The 20497-nt window shown below is 46.8% G+C and overlaps 1 protein-coding gene across 1 annotated transcript; it reads right to left on the reverse strand.

Moving 5' to 3' along the window:
• Positions 1–408: 408 nt before the first annotated feature.
• Positions 409–2785, reverse strand: LOC103655810 (lysosomal Pro-X carboxypeptidase). The gene is made up of 7 exons (XM_020552289.1): positions 2048–2785; positions 1868–1980; positions 1593–1749; positions 1260–1538; positions 1026–1105; positions 871–920; positions 409–743 (listed from the first exon to the last, which is right to left on the reverse strand). Exons 1-7 carry the CDS (start codon positions 2783–2785, stop codon positions 610–612), a joined length of 1551 nt encoding a protein of 516 aa, XP_020407878.1. The 3' UTR covers positions 409–609.
• Between the last annotated feature and the right edge of the window lie 17712 nt (positions 2786–20497).

Here is a 20497-nt window from a genome sequence, read left to right on the forward strand (position 1 = left end):
GCCGGCCACCGGACTGCGTCCCTGCATCCACCGGAGTCCGACCTGACGGTTGACGCCCCCACGACCCCACCGGATTCCGCCCCGCTGGACACGCCAGTCGACACAAGATAGTTGTCTAGAGCCATACCTAAATTTGTTTTCGTCCTCCGCCACTGATCTCTCCTTCTCTCTCTCTCTCTCTCTCTCTCTCTCTCTCTTCCTCTCCTCTCTCTTTGTCCTTCCCTCCTCTCTCCCTCTCTCTCTCTCCTTCCCTCCTCTCTCTATCCCTCTCCTCTCTCTCCCTCTCTCTCTCACTCATTCTCTCTCTCTCCCTCTCTCCCCCCTCTCTCTCTCCGCACAGAGGCGGCAGCGTCGCATATAATATACCAAACAAAGCCTAATAAGGTCTGTTTCAGACACCCAAACAAATCATGATAATATGATCCTTATGCATTGGACGGGATGTTATTTCTCTGTAGATCTATTTATGGCTGCCATTCAGGGTACGATACCTTTAAAACCTAGTAAAATGAGATTATGAATCAGGACTAGCCTGCCTAATCTACGTGACATCAAAGAACACGTGGGGAGGGAGGGAGAGAGAGAGAGGAAAATTAAAAGAAGATGAATTCAGGCTGCAATGCCCTCGTCGCTGTAGTATTGCTTGAGCCAGCGCGCTATGATCCTGGTCTCCTTCACTCGCACCTGCTTCAGCCACTCAGGGTCCTCCTTGCTGGAAAATCTCAGATCCACGTGGTGTGACCCTGCGATGTACACCATATATATGTTGTTTTAAACAATGTACAGATCTTATTAAATAGACAGGCAAAACACATGCACGCATAGTCGAATACATTACAAGGAATGCAGAAAGCTAAATTGCTCACTCACCTTTGGGCTCCACCAGCGCAATGATGCTGTCAGAGATGCTCTTCAGTACGCTGCGAATTGCCAAGAGGAAAAGAAAAATGTAACAAACTCTGGGTTTTTTTATTATATTCCTCTCGGAAAATTTTGTTTGAATTCATTTTCAAGTCGGCCATTACCCTCCAGTGCTCCACGGGTCCCGCAGCCCGTTGAAGAAGACGATGTTGCTAGCAGATTTCTTCAGGACATTCCCAATATCCTGAAACAAATTAAAGAAACCACTTATATACACATATTGACAGACAAAACAGAAAAGAAACGCCAACGAAGCCCGAAACCAGCCCAAAGCATCGTCGAACGGCAAGCAATTGAGCCCAGCCCAGCCCAGCTCAGCCCCAGCAGACGCCACTTACGAATCCGCCGAACTCGGTCTCGATCCAGAACGGGCGCGGCGGCAGCCCGGTGTAGTTGCGGCAGCTGTCGACGACGTCGGTGAAGTTGAAGGGCGACGGCTGCAGCACGCCGCCGTCGCGGATGCCGTACGCCATCACCATCACCTCCGTGCACGCCTGCCAGTTCCACCCGTCGTACATGCCGTGGGGGTCGTCGTCCTCCTCGGCGCGGAAGCACGCCGCCGCGCCCGTGTGGTTGTAGTACACGTCCATGGCGTCCCGGACCTGGGACAGCGTCAGCTGGGCGGTGCTGTTGCTGTTGCCGTCGTTGGCGGCGCCGGAGCTCGCCTCCGCCGACTCCGCCCGGCTGGCGTCTATGGCGCGGCACATGGCGCGGACTGGGTACGCCGGCAGCGGCGTCAGGAACCCCGACGGCGTCGGGTAGTCCGTCATGGCCGCGTACACCACCGCGCTCTCCAGCAGAGACGGGATGTCCTGCACGCTACTTCCACTGCATGGCGCATGCATGCATGTGCGTATCAGCGTATATATATATATATATATATAATAATAATAATAATGCCATCGACTTGACCGGGAATCCGGGATCCAGTAGTGGAAGAACTCACTTGCACATGGTGAATGTACGTCTCAGCTGTGCCTGGCCTTCTTTGGTGGCGAGCGCATCGTCGAGGACGTCCCACGACTTCCGGAGCACGTCGTAGCAGTGCTTGCTCTCGCTCTGGTGGCAACCAAGAAAAAAGAATCGAACCCAAACCATGCATGCATGCAGATAATTTCATATATACCTTGAAGTCGTCGGTGATGCGGTCGTAGAAGGCGTAGGGGTCGACGATGCCGTAGAAGCTGAGGATGGGCGCGGACGACGCGACGGCGCCCATGACGATGTGCGGGTACTTGAGGCGCATCCACGCGGCCAGCATGCCGCCGTAGGAGCCGCCGAAGACGACGACGGGGGCCGCCGGCGCGCTGAGGTTGGCCTTGAGGCTGAGCACGAACGACGCGTAGTCGGCGAGCGCCTGCGTGACGGTGAGGTAGCCCTTGGTGCGGGCGTCCCGGAACGCGGCCGCCCTGGTGCCCCCGAACGGCATGGACTCGCCGTAGTAGCGGTGCTCCACGAAGACGAGCAAGGCGCGGAACCGGGGCGCCGACTCCCACATGAACCCCGTGTTGTTGGTGAAGAGGTCCACGTCGCCCTCGTTGCCGGCGTACAGGAAGATGGGCGCGGTCGGGCCGCCCCAGAAGGTGTCGTTGACCAGGTACCGCTGCTGGAACGTCGCGTAGCTCGCCGGCGCGGAGTTGAAGTGGTCCAGCCGCTGCGTGTACCACCGCGTCTCGTACTGCACCGCCGGCGGCACGGACACGCCTCCACCACCGTCGCCGCCCGCGCGCGGTGAGGTGTAGTGCCGCTGCCGCCTCGCCAGCGTCGGCGGCGGCCGCCGGACGACGACCCGGCCCGCTTCAGATGGTTGGCATGAGAAGAGGAGAAGGAAGACGGCAGCGATGACGACTCTCTCCATGACCATCGACGTTGCAGATTAATCGAGAGTGACTCCTGGTGAATGAGAGAGGCTACTATCGATCTGATATCCTATTACGAGCTAGAGAATGGACTGATCTTTCTGTTAAGAGAAGATCGAAAATACAGTACGTACTAGTATATAGCAACCGACGTGCTTAAAAGTTGGAACTAACTAAACTAACTGCCGATGATGTGGGCAGGGGCGGATCTAGTAAACGGATATGGTAGTACACATGCAACGGATAATTATAGAGTTGTAATTATTTTATAAACAAAATAATTTATAATCATGCGGTATATATGTATACACATGTCATTTATTAGATACATTCATATACATGGTGTATATTTTATTTTGTTTTCTTAAAAAAATGTTTCTTTTTTTTAGAGAACAGGAGGGGGGGAACCCTACTGAAAAATTTATTAAAACTAGAAAATTACAGTTTAGAGCATACAGATAGTCATATTACACAAGGGAATGGTTAGTTATGACTGCCATTGCTGAAGCCAGTCAGGAATGGAGGAATCGAATCTTACCCGAGCTCTATGGATGACCAGGAGTAATTCTTTTATTAATTCATGTTTACATTGCTGTACCGTTGGATCTTTGTTCTGAAATAACCATGCATTTCGTCACATCCAAATGCTCCAAGTCATGAGGATAACTATCTCCATAGAGAAGGGAACATTGAGTTGTTGTTTGAGATTTGCCGAAGCCTCCTCGGGATTAGCAATTCTAGGAGGCGTCTGTTGGGGGCATTCGTCTTCCGAAGGTTCTCAAAAACATGATTTAACAATGTTTCTGGAGTTGTAATATATGAACAGGTATCTTCGAATTCGAATCAGAACCACAGTGGAAGAAGCACAAAGAACACGAAGGTTGATGCAGCGCCGAAGCTACGCGCAAGGGAGCTTCGGCATGACAGCAGAAAAGGAAACCGACTTAAAAGGGAAAAGGCTATTTAGACCTCGATGGATCACTAGAGTCATTAGTACATGTAAAGGGCATGGGTGTAATTTTACATGGGCTGCGTCCCGTGCCTATAAATAGATGAACAGTGCTCCCGTACTGTTCACGCTGACTTGACATTTGCTTTTGCATCACGTTCGTACCTTTGTTGTCTTTCAAGCCGAAGGTACAAAGTGTAATTTAATATTGTTTTTATTTTCTCATGATAATATAATGAAGATGAGTTGATAATGCTATATGACTGTTTATGTTATCTTTTTGTATTTTACACACTTCCTTCTATTACCTTCATACTTTCGATGTTCGAAGGTATGTCCTTCATGACTTTCGTCTGAAGATCATTATATCCTAAGGGAAATAATGTTTCGAAGGACGAAGGGCGTTGATATTTAACATTTTGTGTTGCCTTGTTATTGATTCATAGTATTTGAGAACAAGTCCCCAATAGCGTCAAACCAATTGAATTCCAGCAGGCCTTAGCAAAGTTGCATATGAGGAAGAGATGGTATAGTGTTTCCTCTTTTTGCCAGATACAGTTTTCGCACGTGTATGACTCAAGTGTCATGTTTTTCCTCCTCAGCATATTCCTTATGTTCAGTCTGTTTTTCAGCCACAACCAATAAAAAACTTTATGCTTTGGTTGACATTTATTTTTCCAAAGCGATTTGAAAATGTGGTGAACTTGAATATGTCCCATAAGATGCCTGTAAGTCTTCTTTGTAGAGAAAATCTCTGAACCCCAAATAAATTTCCAAATGTTCTTTGCATTGGTCACAGTGATTTGCCCCTATGCCTCATTTAGCTCAAGATACTGCTCGTAAGCCTGTGCAGATAGAGAGAGCTGAAAAATCTCGAAAAAATGTTTCTTTGTGTAGTACAATCATTTACATGTATGTTCTTTAAAGTTATGGATATCTGCGAGCCTTTTATTTTACTTCGTGTAGTTCCTCTCGGTCTAATCATCCTCATCATCGACTCGTATTGGACTACTACTCGTTTTCCTTCCGTGGGTTGGGCTGAAAGTCTGACACGGCCCTGGCTGTAGCCAGGCAGAATGTCCCACCATGCATCAGATGTCCAGCTTTCTGGCCCGCTCGTGAGTTCCACGGTAGGAAACGAGGAGCAAGTACTCCAACTCTAACCCAAAATGTTTGAGATCAAGCTCGAAACATTTCTGGAGATACAACAACCAAAGAACAAGTGCGTGAAACGGACTCATTTTCAGCACAGAACAGCACGGGAAGGACGACGGCCATTAACCTAGCTCCCTCGTCTTGGCAAGGTCGTTATCCCTGGTAAGCAATCCATGGTTAGACAGTAACCATATGAAAAGAAGTGAACTCTTGGTGGTATTTTTAGGTTTCCAGACCTAACCTAACTGCCATAAACAGGGAAAACTAAACTCCCCCACAGTTATTTATTGCATACAAGGACTCTGCATAGCACATACACCATCAGAAAAGAAAAGGTCCACATAATCTGATCATACTCATTATTAAGATACCTTCAATCAAGCTATCTAGCCCCTAGCTCATATCTATGTAATTCTCTGAAACGTGTCTTCTAAAAGACAACATAAGAGTGTGACCGTCCCAAACCCTCACTAATTGTTCTACCTCCTTGCTCATTAATCACATACAAAGGTAATAATAGCCAGGCTTGTATTACATAGCCCTGAAGAGGGAAAAGCATCAATGAACTCAGTTTGTATTGATCACTGGAATCAAATACATATTAGGAATTTAGGATCCTTAGTTTTGTACTTAAAGTCGACACAAACAGTGCAGTTGACATCTAAATCCCTCATGCACTTAAAAGTGCTAAGTTCAACTTGATTTGAATCTGCACAACCGACTCCAATAAATAATATCCATGCCGATGATCTGCCAACTTATTTCCCTACTTTTTTTTTTCTGATATAGATTTTTTAGAAGCCGCCTCCGTAAGGATAAGGCCAGTCTTAGACAAACTCCAGCCTCCGTTCAATATTTATAAAGACATGTGTCCTTCGTTTCCATCAATTAATTATATATAGAGGCGGTTGTCTGAAGACACATGACTATTGATTAATTAAAAAGGCATAATTGTCGAGATGTTCTTCTCTAAAGTTGACTATTAATTAGGTGGGCAATGGAAGGATTCATTTCTAGGGCACATTAGTAAGAGGCCAATTAAAGAAGTAGTTGTGTAAAAAAATATTCATAATTTTTCATGTAAAGTCCAATGAGGGGTTTTATAATAAAATTGTAGACCTTGGCGTTATCTACAACTTTACGGTTGGTAACTATCGAGGATTTCTCGGTAGTGAATTTTTATGTGGATACTCCACGTGATCTAGAGAAGAAAGTAAAGACACAAAGGCACGAGAGATTTATACTGGTTCAGACATTCCTGTGAGATAATACCTTACATTTAATGATTGGTGGCTATTTCTTTGCCAATCTGTCGTTTGTCGGACGCTCGATCCCTCCTTTATAATCTAAGAAGAGAGTTGGTTACAATAATGATAAGCCAAAATATTTATCGAAACCCACCCTGATCTATCAATCCCTTTTACATCGAGCATCTCAGTTACAACATCTTTGCTTAAATATGTCAATATATTTGTTGATCATTATCCTGATGCGAGGTCCTTAAGATTTGGCTCGGGTCTGAGTTGTGGGTGGTGGACCGAGTTGTACACAGTGAGTTGAACATGGTGAATCGGGTTGGTCACATATTCTAGTCCTTCGCATTACTATATTCTAAGGATGCTCTTAATGCATGTTGAATACTTATTTTCGATTGCCAAATGACATAAAAATAAGGCAACACAAGTTAAGAAGTCTGGACCTTCGTCCTCTAGTTATCACTTCTTTGAAGCGTTAACTCGAGGACGAAGGTCTTTTAAAAGACGCGAATGAAACAATATCAAATGAAGTAATAATGAATAACAAAATGTGGAACTCATCTTATATGTCTTAGCATAATCCATTCCATCTTCAATCATATTACAGGGATTTGCAAACATACCTTCGGTTTCTTGTCACAAGATAGCTCGATGGTACTTCGAAGGCTAAGTGAGATGAGGCTTGAGCTCTTCAAAAGGTGAATTTATGTAGGGTACTGTTCACCTATTTATAGGGAAGATGAAAAGCTTTGTGGGAAATTCAAACATGCCCATAAAGTTTACATACACGATTTACATACGATACATGTATAGAGTTGTCTTTTCTTTTTATTTCTTGCTGCACAAGTCTCAGACTTGACTGCTTCGTCACTTTGCACCCGAAAGCTTCTTCGTGCCGAAGCTTGCAGGTTTGAGTTTCTTCCTTGTCGTCCGTATGTACTAGATGAAGCTTCTCTCCACATTGCTTTGGCTATTCTAGGTAGCGCTTCGGTCGAAGGCTAGCTTCGTCCACCGTTATCCGTGTACCTGAAACACATTTGTTCACGCCGAAGTAAAAGCTTTATGAGGACCTTCGACAGAGTAGGCCCCCAACAATAGCCACTTGCGGAATGAGTTTGTTTCTTCGTAATGAGCTTAGATCGCAAAAAAATAAAATTGGGAGGCCTTATGCCGAAGGTCCGAAAAACACCTTCTCGAAGTTCGTTATGGAGGAGGTAGAACGGTTGAGTAAAAAGAGCTGGACTAGCGATTGAACAGACAGATATAAACTGAAGCACACAAACTTTTTTCACAACCCACGCCTCTTCGCGCCTGTTCCGCAGTATAAAAGCGGTAGAGCGGGTGAGAGGAGACCACATTTACTGCACTCAACCACTTACTACCAAAATTTTCTGTGCCCTCAAAGCTTTTCATCTATTGCCACTTCAGAAGCTAGCTTCAGTGAAGACATCTTCGTAGACATTTCCAATAGATGGCTAGGATTCGCTCCACCACAAAACTGATCATGCCTACCAATAGAGGATGAGGCACGATCTTCCGTGAGGTACAATAACTTGATTGGGTGGAGATCTCGAAGTTGATGATCCAAGGCTCCGAACGAACGGCTCCTCGCAATCACTGCACCACTGCTCTGTTGGTTATCACCCATGACACACGAGTGACCTCGCCATGAAGGCTTATCCCTGCAAGCGCAATCAAGAACACCAGCAAGAATAGGAAGAATGCAACCAAATCGTGTTGATTGCGAGATGGGGTCTCACAAGCCGATGACAATGAAACTGTTTGATGACAGAATAATCTCAGCAAAACCCACCCTAATGTGACGGTGACTGCTGAATAAATAGAGTATTAGAGAGTGTGTGACCCCTTGTCTCGCCCCTAATGGGCTTCTACGCAATACACGGGCCAACGGCCCAACAGACGGTGTCGCAGCACCAAAACAGAATTGTTTCAACGATTCTCGTTGACTCCGTATGAATTTAAGGTGGGACCAGTTAGGTTGGTTAGATAGTCTCTTTATCTTTCCAACCATATCTTGTCCGCTGCAATCGGAGTCCAGATGTGTCCTAGGCGTCCATTTTAGTACAGGCTAGTCATGGAACCCGAGATGGAATTGCAGCCGAGTTGGGCTTGATGTCCTTCCTGTTGTGGTCGCCCTTGCTGCTCCTCCTCAACCCCTTGGCCTTTTCCAAGTCCTTGTTGGTCCTCTCCAAGGTTGCTAATCATCAAAACATCCATGGCCCCAATCGTAAGCTCTAAAACACAATTAACTAGGATAGAATGTACCTGGATATTTAGCTCTCATGCACGCGATCGTGTTGTCGGTCCATTGTATGTATAGAATTGATGTCCTCATCATCCTCCCTCTCTTGAATTGGAGTCATCCTCGACACGAGGTCATCTTCCTCACCCATGCATGGCTTCAAATCTGAAATGTTAAAGGTGGGACTAACCCCAAAATCTGGAGGCAACTCAATTGTGTATGCATTATCATTAATTTTTGCAAGAACTTTATAAGGCCCAGCAGCACGTGGCATAAGTTTAGATTTTCTCAAATCAGGAAACCTATACTTTCTCAAATAAACTCACACCAAGTTACCTGGTTCTAATTTTATTTCCTTCCTACCTTTACTAGCAGCAATACGATATTTTTCATTCATCTTTTCAATTTGCAACTTTGTTGTTTCATGCAACTTAAGAATGAATTCGGAACGTTGTGTAGAATCCAAGTTCACTATTTTAGAAGTTGGTAAAGGTAGCAAATCAATTGGAGGACAAGAATTAAAACCATATACTACCATAAATGAACTAATCTTGGTTGTGGAATGAATGGATCTATTATAAGCAAACTCAATATGTGGCAAACATTCCTCCCACAACCTCAAATTATCTTACAAAACTGTCCGCAACATAGTAGATAAAGTTTGATTAAGAGCCTCTGTTTGTCCATCAGTTTGGGGATGACAAGTAGTAGAAAATAGCAACTTTGTTCCCAATTTAAACCACAAGGTTCTCCAAAAATGGCTTAAAAACTTAGCATCCCTATCAGAAACAATAGTATTTGGCACAACATGCATATGCACAATCTCAGTGAAGAACAAATCAGCAACATACGAAGCATTATCAGTTTTGTGACAGGGTATAAAATGTGCCATCTTGGAGAAATGATCGACAACCACAAAAACGCTATCACTCCTCTTTGTTCTAGGCAAGCCCAAAACAAAGTCCATAGAAATATCCTCCCAAGGTGCACTAGGAATAGGAAGAGGCATATAAAGACCATGTGGGTTAAGTCGGGACTTAGCTTTGTTGCAAGTGGTGCAACGCGACATGTAGCGCTCAACATCATGGTGCATCCGAGGCCAATAGAAGTGAGTGGACAACACATCCTTAGTCTTCTTAACACCAAAATGTCCCATCAAGCCACCCCATGCGCTTTCTGCAAGAGTACAAGACGAACGGAGCTAGCTGGAAGACATAGCTTGTTAGCATGGTAGAGAAGGCCTTCACACAACATAAATTTTTGCCACGTTCTTCCCTCTCTGCAATTTTCAAAGCATCTTTGAAGTCGAAATCATCATCATATAATCCCTTTAAAGTCTCCAAACCAAAGATTTTATAATTAAGTTGGAATAACATAGTATAACGTCTAGACAAAGCATCAACAATCACAATATCCTTTCCTTTTTATGCTTAATAATGTAAGGAAAAGGTTCTATGGATTCAATCCATTTAGCATGACGTTTGTTTAGGTTTGATTGTTTCTTAAGATACTCCAAAGATTCATGATCCAAATGTATGACAAATTCTTTAGACCATAGATAATGTTGTCAAGTTTGTAAAACTCGTATTAAAGCATATAGTTCTTTGTCATATGTAGAATAATTTAGAGTTGGATGCAATTTTTCACTAAAGAAAGCAACATGTTTACCTCATTGGATGAGCACTCCTCCAATCCCAATATCGCTCGCATCACACTCAAGCTCAAACGTCTTGTCAAAATCAGGAAGTTGCAGCAGCGGTGCATGTGTGAGTTTTGACTTGAGGGCATCAAAAGCTTGTTGTTGTGCTGGTCCCCAACGAAATGGCACTCCATTCTTTGTCAACTCATGGAGAGGTGTCGCAACGGTACTGAAATCCCATACAAATCGCCTGTAGAATCTTGTAAGACCAAGAAAACTCTGAACCTGCATAACCGTGGTCGGAAGTAGCCGGCATGTGATGGCAACAATCTTTGCCTCATCCATCTCAATGCCCTGCGATGTCACAACATATCCAAGAAAAGATACATGATCAGTGCTAAAGATGCACTTCTCAAGGTTACCAAATAAACGTGCATTACGCAAGACATAAAAACAACACATAAGTGTTCAATATGATCATCATGAGACTTGTTGTAGATAAGAATATCATCGAAATAAACCACGACAAATTTACCAATGAAAGCATGTAAAACCTCATTCATCAATCTCATGAAGGTGCTACGTGCATTAGTTAACCCAAAATGCATGACTAAACACTCATAAAGATCGAACTTAGTTTTAAATGCAGTTTCCATTCATCACCTAAAGCCATACGAATCTGGTGGTATCCTCTATGAAAGTCAATTTTTGAGAAAACAATAGAACCACTTAATTCAGCAAGCATATCATCCAATCTAGGAATAGGTTATCGATACCGAAATGTGATGTTATTAATGGCTCTACAATCAACACACATGCGCCAAGTGCCATATTTCTTATGAACCAAAAGAACAGGAACAAAACAAGGGATAAGGCTCTCACAAATGTACCCGTGCTCTAGAAGGTTCTGGACCTAGCGCTGAATCTCCTTAGTCTCCTCGGGGTTGGTCCTGTAGGCAGCACAGTTGGGAAAACTCGCCCCTAGAGTTAAATCAATCTTGTGCTCAATGCCTCGCATAGGTGGTAATCCAGGGGGTATCTCTGAGGGAAACACATCCATATATTTCTGCAAAAGGTTAGCAACAGCTGGTGGCAAAGCAATGGATGTATCAATAATGGAATACAAACCATTTTTGCATACTAAGGCATAGCAAAGTCCAGCATAGGCATGTAACTCATCTAGATCAGATTTAGTAGCTATCAATGAAGGAGTTTTAACTTAATAGGTTGCTGATTTTTAGAGTTCACAACACCTTTTTGCATAGCATTATTCTTTTTCTCATGTTCAAAGTGGATGGGATCATGGGAGTCATAGGAAGCAACACAATTTTCTTTCCCTTATGCATGAAAGTATATTTATTAGATCTACCATGGTGAATAGCATCAGTATCAAACTCCCAAGGACGTCCCAATAAAAGAGAGCAAGCATCCATAGTCACCACATCGAAATCAGCAAAGTCATGGTAAGAGTCGATTGAAAAGTGCACCCTTGTAGTTTGTGTTACCTTGAACTTACCGATGTTGTTAAACCATTGAATGTGATAAGGATGGGGATGCTCTCGTGTGGTCAAGCCAAGCTTCTTAACCACCTCAACGTTCACCAAGTTGTTGCAGCTACCACCGTCAATGATGGTATGTACACAACAGTCCTTAATGATGAGGAACATGTTGAAGAGGTTGTGGTGCTGTCTGTTGTCGTCGTCGTCCACCGTAGCGCTCAAAGCTCGCTGCACAATCAAGGCCTTATAGGTCTCTATCGCTGTTGTACCAAGAATCTGTTCATTACCATCATTAGTCCCTGCAATGTTAGCTCCAACAGTATCTTTATCTTCAACATCAGAAGCACTCACATACCCACCATCACCAGTAGCAACGTATGCCCATTTGCTGGGGCAATCTCGCTGCATATGGCCAAGTCCCTGGCAGCGATGGCACTTGATGTCGGAGGAGCGACCTGTGGAATAGGCGGTCGTAGAAGGTTTTACTGTAACACCTGAAGGCACCAAGGACTTACTGTTGTCGTGTCCTTGTGATGCTAAAGGTGTGGTGCTGCGTGTGCCGCCCGAAGAGGATGACTCCTTGGCTGGTGCCAATTGCTGTTGTGGCACGAAGGTGCTGCTCCTCCGCTGTTAGCGACCCTACAATTCTTTTTCTACCAACATAGAAAGATGGAACGAGCGTTATATAGAATGTTACTCTTTATAATCAGTAAATATCCTGTATCTCCCTCCTTAATCCCCCATAAAACCTAACCATTTGATCCTCATGATCCTCAACTACCCCACATCGCAACATACCTTTTTAAAGCTCTTAGTAGTATTTCTGCACAGACATGTCTCCCTGATCTAATCGTTGCAATTTTTTCGAAGATCACGTCTATAAGAAGGGGGAACAAAGCATGCTCGTATCTCCTCTTTTAACGCATTCCATGTATGTGGTGCAACACATGTGTTAACAAGTTCATTCCACCAAGTGATATCAAAATCTTTAAATTCACTAGTGGCTTGTCTAACCCTATGCTGCTCAGGAACAAGATGGGAATTAAATTTTTGTTCTAATATCATCTCCCGGTCTAAGTAAGCTTCAACACCATAAGAACCAATGAACGGTGGAATAGAGAACTTAACCTTAGCATATGGATCATTGTCTATTTCAGGATTATAATTACAACGTCTACCATTACCTCCCATACCATGTCAATTACGTGCGAGGTGTCGTCGAAGCGATGCATCAACATCTCTATCATCGTCGTCGTCGTCCTCCGTAGGAGAGAGAACTACTGCACCAGCAGCTAGGGCTAGAGCTTATGGTGGGGGACGAGCCTCCAACACGTCCATGCGTGTAACAAGTTCAACATCTTGTCGATCAAGATGCTCATAGGATGTCGCCATAGAGTCCTGGTATTTTTGAAAGCTTCAGTCATCGCGCACATCATCTCCTCCAATTCCAGCTAAGAGACACACTCATCGTCATTAAGCTCAGGGCCCTTCTCCTTGTCTGCTTGGTTCTTTGGTCCTGTCATTATTACCACAAAATAGAGACAAAAATGCAACAAACAAATAGTGTGAACAACACACTCCACACAAAGTTGCTTCGCCTTGATGCATTGTTCGTTGTGACGCCACATGTCGCCACCAGTTCCCTCCAGAACCGCCACCACCGAGTCTTGAAGCCCAACCTCAACAAAACCTACCATCCATAACGCAGGGTAGTTTTGAGGCTCAACCACCAAACTGCAGTGAGTATCGCACGCGTGCACATCCCCCACGTCCTGGAGACGTGTCTCGCCAGTCCTCGACCACACCGGCAACATGGCTTGCTCCACCACGTCCTTGCGCGAATACATGTCCTAGATAGCCACCATGGCTTGTCACCCGGTGACACCGATCCCTTAGTCAAGTTCCAGCGCTCATCCTTTACCACTCCCAATCCATCGGCACGAACCCGCATGACCTTCACAATCACCGTTGACCACCGTCCCTATGCTCCACACCTGCACACTACAAGGCGACCTACATGGTTGCACAGTACATAATCTCACGCCTCGATCAGTCCTCGACTCGACCCCAGATGCTACCATTGACAATCACTCATCATCAACCCAAACCACAAGGGACAAGTCAACCTTGTGTTCGCACTCCGTGATAGTGCTCAGACCGCTGAGCGGAAGGGGTTAGGCTTCTAGGGCCTTGGTCGCCTCTCCTTTGTCGTTGATGATGAAGTCGAGGCTCTCAAAATGGATGGTCGCGCTAGGGGACTAGATGGCGTCACAGCCGGCCATCTAGAGCTTGAGGAAGAAAGCTTCAAGGACGTGCAAGGCCCCTACCTGGTGCGCCAACTGTCGGTGTTTCGAACTAGCTTTGATAAGTAAATTTGTTTGTGGGCGTTCTAGTGTCCGGATGTTGTGCTAAGTGGGCACAAGATTTCTACTAGTTCGAGCAGAACGTCCCTACATCTAGCCTTTGGATGCTCGCGCTATCGGTACCTTGTTGCTCTATGCTCATAGTAGGGGTTACAAGCAGGCGAGAGAGGGAGGAGCTCCTGAAGCGTCCCGATCCTTTGGGACTCAAATGTGAAACAATTACTAGTCCCAGGAGGCTAGTAACCACATTCCTTACTTCAAATAGTACAGAGTTTAGATAAAGTTATTACAATACCGGGGTACAAGCTCGAGAGAGCCAAATAGAGAAGCGTAGGAGGAAAAATACACTAGCCCAAGCCACAGGCAGAACTGGGTGCAGACACAGCCCTCTTAATCAAGCATAGCAGAAAAGAAGTCCTCGGCTGCTGAAAAACATAAATAAATCTGGGTGAATACACTAGGTATTCCGCAAGCCCACCCCGCTCCCGTAGAGAGAAAGAGACCTATGATGTACATGCTCAATTTGGTGGAGTTGTAGTCGCTCATCATTTTCTTAGAGAGAGGCAGTTGCTTGAAGGTTTTCCCGTGGTATTACCAGTAACCAAAAACTCAACCACCACTGAGCTTCCTGCTCCCGTGGCTTCATTTTCTTTTTCAAAACCCATTTAAACACACCTTTTCCTTGATAAGAAACTTAGAGAAAAAGTGCTAATTGCCATACCACACCAGACTCATCCATACCAGTGGACACGGACTATTCGAATAGGTTTCAACTCTGCGCAGAGGGGTACACTTTACCCACTAGCCCGGTTTCTGCGATCTCACCGTCGCGAGACCCGAATGCCGGATCTCTTTCCTTACTCGTGCATCCTAACCTTAACGGTTATCCGGAAGGAGTCAGGCCACCACCATGCCCAAACCGGACAAAACTTTCCCCCTCCTTATCCTCCCGGTGCTCCCCAGCCTTCTTAACCCTGGGGTCGGACCACACGAGTTCGGATTGAGTGACTGCCCACACAGTCTCGAGTGGTTGTACGACAAAGGAGTACAGGTAGTGAAAATGACAAACCGGTCCTTACATGAGGGGACAATCCTTCTGCTCACGCCTAAACCAGCTGAGCCAACACCTTAGGCCCTCCCCTAAACCAGGGAGTCCCTGATCATCCCACTCTCAAGGTGGTGAGGGTGAGTGCCCCTCATCGCATAACTTTTCAGAAAGAGGTTTTATTTGAAGAAACACTTTTCCCTACTTCCAGATCCACATTTCGTAATCGGAAATAATATGTTAATGCGGGCCATCTCTTACTCACAATGCAATATCCCCCCGTGATTCCCGGCCTAGGTAGTAGTAGAGAGAATAGGAAATTTATGCATCAAGGGAAGGATGGACTTGCCTTCGTCGAAGCTTTCCTGGCACAGAAGGCCTACTTCCGGAAGTTCGGGCTCTGGTCCCTCTTCCGGGGCTACGGGTTCCGGATCAACTATCCCCGCTTCTTCTAGGAAAACAGGCAATAAAACAATACATCAACAGGGATTTACAAATTATAGTGTGTCATTTTCTAACATCATTGTTGTATGAGATCTTTAGAAATTATTTGGATAATTTTTGGTGCATAAAATATTGAAGAATACTAATTAAATGGGAAAAGGGGGTGAAAAAGAAAAAGAGAAGGGAATCCCTCTTATCTGGGCCGGGGGCATGAATTTTGGCCCACCCTGGGCGCGAGCGCGCGCTGAGGCGCTTTCGGCCCAGCGGCGGCCCACGAGCGGGGAGAACGGCGCGGCCGTGGGGGGGGGGGGGGGTGACGGCGTCGCATAGGGCCCACTTGCCAGCGAGAGGGGGGTGGAGAAGGAACGGCGTTACGGTTGACGGGGGGGGGGGGGGGGGTGAACCGGCCGTCCGCGGGGAGGACTCGGCCGCCGGTGGGCTCGGCGGCGGTTCGCCGCCGGTGGCCTGGTTCTTGGGCAATGTGTAGGCGCCTTAGTGTGGGGAGGGGATGGCGGACCTAGAGGTGGGCTCAATTTGGTCAGAGGAGGTCGGGAGGGGGCTGCCCGCGGGGAGGTGGCGGAGCTTCGCGGCGGGGTTGCCGTCGGTGAGCTCTGGGCGAGCAATCAGGGTGGGGGAGTGGTGTATTGCGTTTGCGGCAAGGTGAGGAAGCTGCTAGTCTAACTCAATCGCTTGCTGGGCTAACAGAGAGGGAGAGAGAAGAGGGGGAGGGACTCACCGGAGAGGGGGAAGACGACGGCGCTTCGCGAATTGGGCTCGGGCGAGGGGAGGAGGGTAGTGGTCGAGGCTGGTGCGAGGAAGAAGGGGCTCGGGGCGAGCTTTTTATAGGCGCGCGGGGGCGAGGGGAGCGGTGGAGCTCCCTGACTCCGGCGAGCTTCCCGGTGCCGCCATTAATGGCGCACAGCGCCGCCGAGGGGACGCTACGGCGGGGCGGTACTGGCGAGGACGCTGGTCAAGGGGAGGAGGACGGAGCGGTGCCAAACTTTCCTGTGCGGCAAGGAGACGGCGGTGAAGCGACGGCGGGGAAGGGACGGCGGGGCGTCGTATGCGGGGAGGACGACGAAGCGGCTGACCGGTGGGGCCGGTCTGTCAGTGGGAGCGAGCGCGCGAGAGAGGGCGGCTGGCAGGTGGGGCTGGCTTGTCAGCGAGAGAGAGAGGGAGCGCGGAACGGGCTGGCGCGCGCGCGGAAGCAGGCCGGGAGTGGGCCGAAAGAGGAGGAGCGCGGGCGCGGGAGGGGGGGAGTCGCGGGTTTGGGCCGAGAGTCGGCCCAGCAGGGCAGGGAGATGGTTTTTCCTTTTTCTTTTTACTTTTCAAACCCCATTTCCCTTTTTCTTTTGAATAAAAATATTTTGTAGATACTCTAAGTGTTTAGAAAATATAATCTAAGTGAGGTGCTTTGTGATCAAACAAAATGTATGCACATGATGAAGGAAAATTTAGTGGAGGACTTTAGAATTAGAGGATGGAGGGAGGGGTAAAAGGTGGATTAGGGTTTCAAACCTAGATTGGGATTTTTGGGATGCTACAAACCTACCCCACTTAAAGGAATCTCGCCCTCGAGATTCAGACGGGGCTCGAGAAAAGGTAAGGGTATTCCTTCCTCAGAGAGTCCTCACTTTCCCAGGTGGCTTCCTCTTCCCCATCTCTGCTCCACTGAACCTTACAGAGCTTCACTTCTGAATTGCGGGTCCTTCTGACCGCTGAGTCGAGAATCTTCACTGGCTTTTCCCGGTACTGGAGATCTTTTTGAATCTGAATTGCTTCTGCCTCGATATGGGTTTCTGGTACTTTTAGACATTTGCGGAGTTGAGACACATGGAACACATTGTGAATATCTGACATGGATTCTGGTAGCTCAAGACGGTAAGCCACAGGTCCTATTCGGGAGATGACCGGGTAAGGACCGACGAAACGGGGTGCTAGCTTTCCTTTCATCTGAAACCTCTTGACACCACGCATTGGGGAAACCTTGAGATAAACAAAATCTCCTTCCTCAAATCTGAGTTCCCTTCGCCTATTGTCTGCGTAACTCTTCTATCGACTCTGAGCTTCAAGTAACCTTCTGCGGATCAAAGCAACTTTTTCTTCGGCTTCTTTAACAAAGTCGGGTCCTTCTAGTGTCCTTTCCCCTACATTGGACCACATTAGGGGAGTCTGGCATTTTCTTCCATACAGTGCTTCGAATGGTGACATTTTGATGCTGGCCTGATGGCTGTTGTTGTATGAGAATTCGGCGTACCGCAAACTAGACTCCCAATCTCTGTCGAAGGCTAACACGCAGGCTCTGAGTAAATCTTCGAGGACTTTGTTGACTCTTTCTGTTTGACCATCTGACTGGGGGTGATAAGAAGTGCTGAAATCCAACTTGGTGCCCATTGCTTGCTGAAGGCCCTTCCAAAATTTTGAAGTGAACTGCGTTCCTCTATCTGATACTATCTTTCGTGGGATGCCATGTAGCCTGACTATCTCCTTAAGGTATAATCGGGCGAGGGCTGCTCCTCCAAAAGTGGTCTTTACTGGGATGAAATGGGCCACCTTGGTGAGACGGTCGATGATTACCCAAATGGAGTCATTTCCTCTTTGTGATCTGGGCAGTCCGGTGACGAAATCCATGCCTATTTCTTCCCATTTCCATTCGGGTATTGGGAGGGGTTGAAGCAGGCCTGCAGGCTTCTGATGTTCGGCCTTTGTTCGCTGGCAGGTGTCACATCGGGCCACATACTGTGCTATTTCCCTCTTCATCCCTTTCCACCAATATCTGGCCTTAAGGTCTAGGTACATCTTGGTGGTCCCTGGGTGGATAGAGTAAGCCGAGTTGTGGGCTTCATTGAGCAGGGTTTCTCGTGTTTCTCCCACTGGCACGCACAGGCGATCCTTGAACCAGAGGGTTCCTTGATTATCTGTCCTGAGGTCCGGAAGTTGCTCCTTTCGTGCTCTTTCCATAAGCTTGGTTGTTTTTGCGTCCATGCGTTGGGCCTTGCATATGAGATCTTCTAGATTTGGCTTGACTTCCAGGCCACCGTTGTCTCCCAGACATGCATTTAGCTGAGCAGATTCTTTCTTCCAATCTTCCAGAAAGTTTGCTCCCTTAATCCCAAAGGGTTTTCTGCTGAGGGCGTCAGCTACCACGTTGGCCTTTCCGGGGTGGTAGTGGATTTCGAGGTCATAATCTTTGATCAATTCAAGCCACCTTCTTTGACGGAGGTTGAGGTCCGGTTGCGTGAAGATGTACTTTAGACTCTTGTGATCAGTGAAGATGTGGCATTTGTTTCCAATCAGATAATGCCTCCAAATTTTTAGGGCGTGCACTATGGCTGCCAATTCCAGATCGTGGGTAGGATAGTTCTGCTCGTGCGGCTTGAGCAATCGGGATGCATAAGCAATGACTTTCTCATTTTGCATTAAGACACATCCTAAGCCTTGCTTGGAAGCATCACAGAAGATGACAAAATCCTGGTGTATGTCTGGTAGAGTCAAGACCGGTGCGGTTGTAAGTTTCTCTTTGATGATTTGGAAACTTTCTTCACGCTTGGGAGTCCACACAAACTTATTATCCTTTTTGAGAAGTTCGGTCAAGGGCTTTGCTATGCTGGAGAATCCCTTGATAAAACGGCGGTAATACCCTGCCATTCCCAGAAAGCTTCGTACTTCGCTGACATTGGATGGTTGCTTCCAATTTGAGACAGCTTCTACCTTGGATGGGTCCACTTCTATCCCTTCTGCAGTCAAGATATGCCCTAGGAAAGCTATCTTCTCCAACCAGAACTCACACTTGCTGAGCTTCGCATAAAGTTGATGCGCTCTGAGTCTTCCGAGGACGATTCGAAGGTGATGCTCATGGTCCTTGCGATTCTTTGAATAAATAAGGATGTCGTCGATGAAGACCACGGCAAACTTATCCAATTCTTCCATAAATACCTTATTCATGAGGTTCATGAAAAAGGCGGGTGCGTTGGTTAGTCCAAATGGCATCACTGTGAACTCATATTGCCCATATCTGGTGACGAATGCAGTTTTCTGAATGTCTGCCTCTTTGATTCTCAGTTGGTGATACCCTGACCTGAGGTCTATCTTGGAGAAGTATTTGGCTCCTTGTAGTTGGTCGAAGAGGTCATCGATCCGAGGGAGAGGGTACTTATTCTTGATTGTAACTTCGTTCAAGGATCGGTAATCAATACACATCCTCATACTCCCATCCTTTTTGGTAACGAAAAGAACAGGTGCTCCCCAGGGAGACGAACTGGGACGGATGTACCCTTTTTGTTGTAGTTCCGAAATCTGAAGCTTCAATTCTGCCAACTCAATGGGGGCCATGCGGTATGGTCTCTTTGCAATGGGTGCAGTGCCGGGAATGAGATCTATATAGAACTCTACTTCTCTTTCTGGTGGCATCCCGGGCAGCTCTTCTGGAAATACATCTTCAAATTCCTTGATTACAGACATGCTTTCTACTGCCAGATTAAATATCATTGGGTCATTTGCGGGCGGTTGGGCTTGACAGGAAACTGCCTTTCCTTGGTGATCTATGAGAAGAACAGTCTTGCTTGCGCAGCTGATAACACCCTTGTGCTTAGCTAGCCAATCCATTCCTAGGATCACATCAATTCCTTGGGATGGCAAGATGGTTAAGTCTGCCAGGAACACTACCCCACTCAAAAGAATTCTGACTTGGGAACACCTGAGTTTGCACAGGAGGTCTGACCCCGGGGTTCGGGTGACCAAAGGGATAGCTAGAGGTGTAGAGGGTATGCCATGCTTCTCCACAAACTTAGCGGCTATAAATGAGTGGGATGCTCCTGAATCAAAAAGCACAGAAGCGGGAGTAAATTCAACGAGGAACTCACCGAGCACTACTCCCGGGGCTTGCTGGGCTTCCTGCGCGTCGACGTGGTTGACCCGGGCCCTGCCCTGGTACTGAGTCCTGCTCTGCTGGCTGTTGGAAGGGAGCGCCTTGGAGGTTGGTGCTGACGGAATCTTGGGGCCATTCACCGAGTTGGAGTAGGTTGGTCCTGGTGCCTTCAACTGGGGGCAATTGTTTTTGAAATGACTGGGGTCCCCGCAGTGCCAACAGGCGTTTGCTGGCGGC

The sequence above is a fragment of the Zea mays genome, chromosome 4 (genome assembly GCF_902167145.1).
Source record: "Zea mays cultivar B73 chromosome 4, Zm-B73-REFERENCE-NAM-5.0, whole genome shotgun sequence".
Taxonomy (NCBI): Eukaryota; Viridiplantae; Streptophyta; class Magnoliopsida; order Poales; family Poaceae; genus Zea; species Zea mays.

What these genes read in the sequence shown, in the direction of transcription:
- LOC103655810 (XM_020552289.1), bottom strand. Translation starts at nt 2,785, where the DNA reads ATGGTCATGGAGAGAGTCGTCATCGCTGCCGTCTTCCTTCTCCTCTTC. An exon ending in GCATCACCGACGACTTCAAG is followed by an intron (nt 1,981 to 2,047) that starts GTATATATGAAA and finishes GGTTGCCACCAG; the next exon opens with AGCGAGAGCAAGCACTGCTA. An exon ending in ACGCCAGCCGGGCGGAGTCG is followed by an intron (nt 1,539 to 1,592) that starts GCGGAGGCGAGC and finishes AGCACCGCCCAG; the next exon opens with CTGACGCTGTCCCAGGTCCG.